At 44.5% G+C, this 7520-nt stretch overlaps 2 protein-coding genes across 3 annotated transcripts; one reads left to right on the forward strand and one right to left on the reverse strand.

The window, feature by feature from the left end:
• The first annotated feature begins 229 nt into the window (after positions 1–229).
• LOC135160284 (4-aminobutyrate aminotransferase, mitochondrial) lies at positions 230–3385 on the forward strand. The gene is made up of 7 exons (XM_064116666.1): positions 230–369; positions 876–991; positions 1331–1781; positions 1981–2294; positions 2372–2529; positions 2644–2912; positions 2998–3385. Exons 1-7 carry the CDS (start codon positions 309–311, stop codon positions 3111–3113), a joined length of 1485 nt encoding a protein of 494 aa, XP_063972736.1. The 5' UTR covers positions 230–308; the 3' UTR covers positions 3114–3385.
• LOC135160264 (VPS35 endosomal protein-sorting factor-like) lies at positions 3376–7462 on the reverse strand. 2 transcript variants are annotated; one of them, XM_064116625.1, is made up of 4 exons: positions 7308–7462; positions 6933–7255; positions 5797–6346; positions 3376–5694 (listed from the first exon to the last, which is right to left on the reverse strand). In XM_064116625.1, the coding sequence occupies exons 1-4, from the start codon at positions 7322–7324 to the stop codon at positions 3648–3650; spliced, it is 2937 nt and encodes a 978-aa protein (XP_063972695.1). In that variant the 5' UTR covers positions 7325–7462; the 3' UTR covers positions 3376–3647. The 2 variants fall into 2 exon arrangements, with proteins under 2 accessions (XP_063972695.1, XP_063972696.1); XM_064116626.1 differs by lacking the exon at positions 7308–7462 and having other exon boundaries at positions 6920–7060.
• Positions 7463–7520: the final 58 nt, after the last annotated feature.

The following is a 7520-nucleotide window of genomic DNA, read 5'->3' on the forward strand; positions in this document are numbered from 1 at the left end:
TCCACCCCTCCCCTCATAAATCTCGACTACACCCCAAACTCCTCTCCCCACGAATCTCCTCTGTCCCCCTTCATAATTTCGAATGAATGACCTCGCACTAGGTCCGAGTGTGCGCACTGGTATCCGTATCAAGAGGACCGGTTTTGACTACCTTATAATAGTCTAATAGCCGTACTCCTGCTGTGTACCCAAACCGTGCGTGCGCCTACCACTCGAGGAAAAGTAAACATTTAAAAAATCGGTGACATTTATTCGAGATATCCAATTAGTTTCATAGAGCGGTCGTTCTGCATTTCACATCCTCGAGGATGTTGACCAAGGGGTGCAGCCTCTCTCGGGGTCGATCAATCCTCACTGGATTATTCCAAGGTACGCAGAGTTGTCAATACTTCACTCCTGTCTTACCATGTTGCTCAAGTGTTTTTCAATTTTTGTTTTCTTCATTTTTAAAGATTCTTCAAATAGTTTAGTAACAAAATTTCGATCACATTTTTATCTCTATCAATGGCCAAATAATGAATTTCTTGAACGCTAAAAAGTGAAGTAATAAATTTATAGAAACAAATTAGAAAATACATTTCTTTAGTAAAAATTCGGTGCCTGGCACGTTCTCCTGATATCCAAAAAAAACTTTGATAAACAATGATGCTTATCTTATCTATTACATAATTGATAATGAACCCATCCATCCGGTTAAAAGCAAAGCCAAGTTCGTTGGATTCAGTGGGAGAAGGCCATTCAGCTTTAAGTGATATTAATCAAACTAAATCGATGATGGTCGTGGCGTGTGGAGGGAGACATGGCCTGATATCGCGATGAAAAGACACGTCTCTTCCCTCAATTTTATTGGCATTTTGCGTTATGAAATGTTCAAGGAAAAAGTCATTCGAGATGCTTGACGACGGCTGCGGAGCCCAAGGCTCCGAAGGTGAGAACCGAGATACCTGGACCCCAGTCGAGGGAGTTGTTGCAGGAACTCAATAAGTATCAGGTGGGATTTTTCTTCACGTTAAAGACGAGTCATGATATCTTCACGATAAAACGACAAATTTGACAATTCGTATTCAATAAAAAAAAATCATAAAAAAATTTCGTTTACTTCAAATACTTTCAAAAACTTTCGTTTACTGAATTCCGAAAAGTCAGAATATGTTCGAACATATCAGGGCAGTTATCACGACAAATCATAAATCACAAATCATTGCTGCCCCTCTCATAATCAAACAATCAGAAAAAATCTCGGCTTATCTCGGGTCATACCAGTTCACCTCTCACTTTCCCCATCTCGTTTCTCCACTTCCCTATTTACTCAAGCGAGCACACGTTCCAGCAAGCAGCAACAGTTCAACTGTTCGCTGATTACGACAAATCATCGGGGAATTACATAGTGGACGTGGACGGTAATACGTTGCTGGATGTCTACATGCAGATATCCTCGATGCCCTTGGGGTATAATCATCCAGCGATGCTGGATGCCCTCTCGGACCCCCACAATCAGAGGTCGATCGTAAACAGGCCGGCCCTGGGGGTTTTCCCTGGTGGTGACTGGCCCAACAAACTCAAGAATATTCTTCTGAAGCCTGGCGTTGTACCCCCGGGCCTCACGCACATCACCACCATGATGTGTGGCTCGTGCTCCAATGAAAATGCATTTAAAAATATATTCATGTGGTATGCGAACAAGAGGAGGCACAGTCAGCCCTTCACTAAAGAGGAAATGGAAAGCTGTATGGTCAATCAGAGTCCTGGCTCGCCGCGGTATTCCATTCTGTCGTTCAAAGGTATTGTTGGGGCTTTGATGAACAGCTGAGGTAATTGAAATTCTGGCAGCAATGGGGGGAGGGGGAGGGGGGTTAACGCCTATTGGAAAGAAATAACGAGTAGATCGTTACTGAGCCAGACACCAATAACAAATAGAATGGCAATTCTATGAAAATCTCCCCAACAAACATGATCCACACAATTATTCCATATCCGCAGGAGCTTTCCATGGACGAACACTGGGCTCTCTCTCGGTAACTCACAGTAAATACATTCACAAAATCGACATTCCTGCATTCGACTGGCCAATAGCGTCATTTCCAAGGTACAAGTATCCTCTGGAGGATAACCAGAGGGAGAACAAAGCAGAGGACGAGAGATGTCTGGCGGAGATCGAGGATCTAATGGTCAAGTTTGACAGGGAGAAGAACACCCCAGTGGCTGGGGTAATCATCGAGCCCATTCAGGCAGAGGGAGGGGACAACCATGGATCCTCTTCTTTCTTTCAGAAACTTCGACAGCTGACAAAAAAGGTAATCAACAGTTTTAGGCCCAAAAGAAATATACGAGGAATGGAATTGTTTTTTTTACTGGAAATTGGCGTTTTCAGCATGGAGCTGCACTACTCATTGATGAAGTACAAACTGGGGGTGGTCCCACCGGGAAAATGTGGTGTCACGAGCATTTTAATCTCGATTCCCCTCCTGATGTCGTCACTTTCAGTAAGAAGATGCAGTTGGGAGGTTATTTCCATTCTGCTGAACTCAAGTGAGTTATGATTTCTTGGCAGGATAATTTTTTGCAGAGTAAAGATATTCAGAATGAAACCCATGAAGGATGTTTGAAGAATTTCATCTCCGAATAAAAAATGTGGTATTCCAGACCCAATGCTGGCTACAGAGTCTTCAACACGTGGATGGGTGATCCTAGCAAGCTCATACTCCTGGAGGCAATCATGAAAGTAATTGAGCAGGATCGTCTCTTGGAAAAAGTCTCAAAGGTCGGTAAGTATACCCTGGACCACTTGAAGAACCTAGAGAAGGAGCACTCGACGCTTATAAATTCCTCGAGAGGTCGGGGGACCTTCATCGCCTTCGACGGTGCTACCCCCGAAATTCGAGACAAGATAGTCAAGAAACTTCTCACGAAAGGTATCAAAAATAACCTCAAATTTTCTTAAAATAAGATGAACCAATAATACTCGAACTACATACGAATTTTCCCCTCCCTCAACAGGAGTCCAAGCAGGTGGTTGTGGTGCTTCAGCAGTCAGACTCCGTCCGGCTCTCACGTTCGACCAACACCACGCTGATATATTTTTGGATGCTCTCCGTTCAGTCCTCACCGAGTAAAAATACAAAATAAAATCAGGAATAATCAAGTCTTCCACGATCATGAACTGCGCCTGTTATTTTTGTAAATTTCTGCAGAAAAAAATATCTGGAGTGTGTTCCATAATTCTGTGGGTGAACTGTTCACTTCACGACGAATCTTCAAAATGTGCTGTCTTCAATAAGCGTGATTAATTAATCATTAATATCCGATGTCTTCCGTCACCACTCAACTCTCTATAGACAAAAAATATTACTACAATAAACTCTCATAAAAACTCAGTTTTCGTTAGTGATTAATTTTCTTTGAGCTCTCCATAAAATGATCAGAGTTGAGTCTTTACCTACTCACACAGGAAATTGTGGGTTCAAACCTGACCTCGAATTGAACATTAATGAAATCCCGTTTTGTCTTTAATTAAGGTTATCAATTCAGTTTCATTAATCAACGCTGACGGATTCATTGTACTTAATTAATGATATACACCTGACCTCTCACACCCACCAGTGATCCGTCCTCTCTATACAAAGATCCAAATCCAACCTCAGTCCCTCTTACTGTCCCATTCTCTTCAAGATCTCCTCGAAATGTTCAAACTCCAGATATCTCTTCTTCCTCTTCATATACTCAACAGTTCGCATCCTCAATTTGGGATCAACACAGCCATGTTTCAACGACAAATTCCACAAGTTGACCGCCATGTTTGCCATCCCCGAATGTCGTAGATCACCTCTCATGACAAACCTCCCAAACACCTCCATCGCGAAGTTCGACTGTTTATCAAGCATATCATTTCCCCCTAGATATTTCAGATGATCCAGTAGCTCCTCCAGCACCTTCGTACAGATCTTGTTCACCTCATTGATGAACTTCTCATCACTCCCATACAACTTATCATTAGAATCCACTTTATCAACATGGTAAGGATAGTTCTCCCGGGTCACTGCAGACAGCACATCCAAGACCCTCAGATACACCAACTGCTTCATCCCACTGTGCTCCTCAAAGCACCTTTGAACGACGTTCAGCAGTCCCCTCATAAGGTACAGCACTCCGTGTTCAGGGCTGTCAGGTACGACAAGAAGAGTCGACAAAAAATTCGATAGATAAGAAACAAGATAAGGCTCAGAGTTCTTGGTCCTCCCATCGACATCCACAGCCTTCTCCATCTCCGGGACGAGGCTGAGAGCGGCCTTGAAGCAGGCGTCCGCCTGTCCCAGACACTGATTTAGCAATGCCACTTGTCCCGAGAGCAGATACAATTGTAGTCTTATCTGAACCTGACTCAAGGAAGGAATGGTGATGAAGCAGAAAGCTGCACAAGCCCTCACGAAAGCCGACGTCCTCCTCGTGTGGTGGCCCCTGACGATTCTCCTCGTCTCAACAGCCTGTCTGTTAACACACTGCACTAGCTGTACGTGCACAGAATCGAGATTAGGAAAGGCGGCTCTGGCTTCAGCATAAAAATTCAACTGCTTCTCAAAGTCCCTTCCATAGTCCACCCTTTGCACCAGAAGGCATATCAAATTGCCAATCTGTCTCTTCTCGTCATCCACCGTCAAAGCAGACACTGAATCGTGCATTATCCTCGCGATGAACATCAGGGCGTTGATGATAATGGGATCTGTTATCGGTCCAGCATTACTCTGACTTGTGAACCTCTCGATAATGCTCTTGCAGACCTCAACCTTAATGGACTCCTTGTGAAAGAGGTCCACCAGAGGGAGAAAATTCTCCATCGTCAGCAGGGACTCAAACTCATGCGAACCCGAGATAATCCTGTCGACTATTCCCTGAAGCTGGGGATAGAAGTGCTGAAACTCTCGGTTGGCAACCAAGTGAGAAATGATCTCTCCCAAGTAGTCATTGATCTCCTTCGTCGTAAAGTGCTGCACCACAAACTGAATCCAGACCTCGGTGCAGTGCATGAACTTTCCAGGATCAGTGAGGTTAATGATATACCTGAAGACAACGTCATAAACTTCCTGGCAGTTTAATTTGGAGGGGGATTCCTGGATTAGGCATTCCCCGAGAGATCTGTAGAGGATGTACTGGGGATAGCCATCGTCACTGCAGTCGGAAATTAATTTCACGAATTCTGTACACCTGGTGGCGACGTAGGCAGGCTTGAATGCGCCGAGAACGGCGTTCAGGAGTAAGGCACCATTGTCCTGTTGCTTGCATTTTGAAAGAACCTCTCCCAGGAAGCTTTCTGAGCACGTCGATCTGGTCATTATCTGCAGAATCCAATCGAGAGCTGGTGTGTACAGGTTCAAGTACGAAAATAGAGAGATATTCTGGCGGCTGAGCTCCATCTTCGTTGAGTGACTGAAGAGTTGGTGGTACGTCAGAAGGAAGTCGTAAAAATTCTCCTTCACGAAGTCGGAGTCTCGATTAAGAGCCATTCCCACGCGGCAGAGGTAGGAACGAGCATAAACGGCAATTAGAGGATTTCCAATTCCCCTTATCATACGAGTGATTCTCAATAGAGCTGTGTTGAATTCGCTTGTCGTGAGGAAGCCGTAAGACTTTATGATGGCCATCTCCACGTATAGTCTTGGGACTAGCTCTCTGATGGAGGCGATCTTGTAGAACCAGTTCCTGTTGAATAGATTAATAAAAATAGATTAAATTAACACACAACCGATCAAATACGTCAGATGCGCTGTTAGAAATAATCGATGTTGACTCCAATAATCTCACCTACAGGTCTCCTTAGCGTTTTCGGGCACCATGTCCGGGGTGAAATTATCAGGGAGACTGGTAGGAACCTTACTCCCGGGCTTATAATAATCCGCCTTGACCTTGAGCCTCTCATAGACGAGCTGTCCAAAGATGTCGAGAATATCCGTGATGAGAACGAATTTACTAGGGTAGAAGGCCATGGCGGAGGTGTCCACTAGAAGCTTAGCACACTGAATAGCTATTTTCAGTGCCTTCACCCGCTGGTCGGCATGCCAGGCTTGCACCAGTTCATTGTTGAGCTGCTCAGTCCTCAGGGCATACTCCTGCTGCGACAGGTCCAGCATCTGACGGACTGTGCCTTCCTCGAAGTCGTCCAGCTGCTCCAGACGGGTTTTTATCTTGTCCAGTTGCATATTCGCCTGAACTTTGACGACTTTCTCGCCTCCAGAGAGAAATGACGTGACGATAGTGAGCTTCTCCGAAGTGGTGTACTTGGCAAGGATGGAAGAACGCCAAATAGACCAGGGCTCCTGGAGGTGATCCTCGGGAGCATCTCGGGGCTTCTTCCCTTTATACCACGTCACATTATCCATTACTCATTAGTAATGATTACTTATTATCACGCGAACGAAAATCTTTCAAAGATTGTGGTCGAAAATTTCGGAAATTATTTTTTTTCCAGTAATTTTTACAGCTACAGTAGAGTTATCATTGTTACTGTCTCACTGTGCGCTACGTTCAACCACTGTTAATGAATATCAGTGGGTGGTATTCCCGAAAAGCTTAAAGCAATTAACCCACCATAATTTTTAAGCTTAATCGAGCGATAAAGTATCTTCGGTTTTTTCTATATTAAATATTCTAATCATTGTTTTTCCTGCCATAATACTGGCTTGAGTATCACTGACCTGAGGTTGCCAGTTCTATCTCAAGTGGTAGATAATGGCACCACAGAATGTTTCTCCAATTAATTAATATTAATTAATTCAGAAAGATTAACCGTCTGATGTCTCAAATTCACCTCTAGTTCCCAGAATATATTTGATTGTATAACAAAACGGGGAAGACGAATAGTGGCAATGAATGAATTTTTTCTGGGACATGTAAAAAATTACTGGAGTTATGCTTATCGGGACATCACCTGGCATCTCTACCTGGAGGCACTAGATTTGGTGAGTAGTCCCACTCGTCAGCAGCCATTTTGGACAGAGGATCAAGTTCTTCCTTAGAGAATTGAGTGAGGGGATCCGAGCCATCGAGGGTTGACGGGTTAGAGAGAGGATCAATCAGGGAGGAAGGGGTATGGGTTGGGGTCGGCGTTCCTGTGGAGGACGTGGTGCTCGTGCTGCGTAAAGTGCCTCGACGGAGCCCCAGCCGACCTGATTCAATAGTGGAGATGATCGAGGGTTTCAAAGGATGCTCCAATGTCTCCTCCAGTGGAAGACGACGCGGCGTCCAGTCATGGGAACTGGAGATCCTGCAGCAGACAGTGTTAGTCGAGATTTTGAGGAATTATCAAGGGGACTTACCAGGTGGCATCTGCCATGATGACGTCTCGAGTTTTTGTGGCTTTTTGAGGGAGGTTTCAAGTCCAGCTATCTGTCAAATACATTTTTGAGGTTATGTGACAGGAGAGGTTCATATGGAGTTTGTTAGCGTCACGAGGTAGCGCAGTCATCAACTAACCGTTGGTAAAGTGTGATACAAAGAGGTGTGTGATACCAGAAGACAGAGAAAAGTTC

This window comes from Diachasmimorpha longicaudata, chromosome 3 (assembly GCF_034640455.1).
Source record: "Diachasmimorpha longicaudata isolate KC_UGA_2023 chromosome 3, iyDiaLong2, whole genome shotgun sequence".
Lineage (NCBI taxonomy): Eukaryota > Metazoa > Arthropoda > Insecta > Hymenoptera > Braconidae > Diachasmimorpha > Diachasmimorpha longicaudata.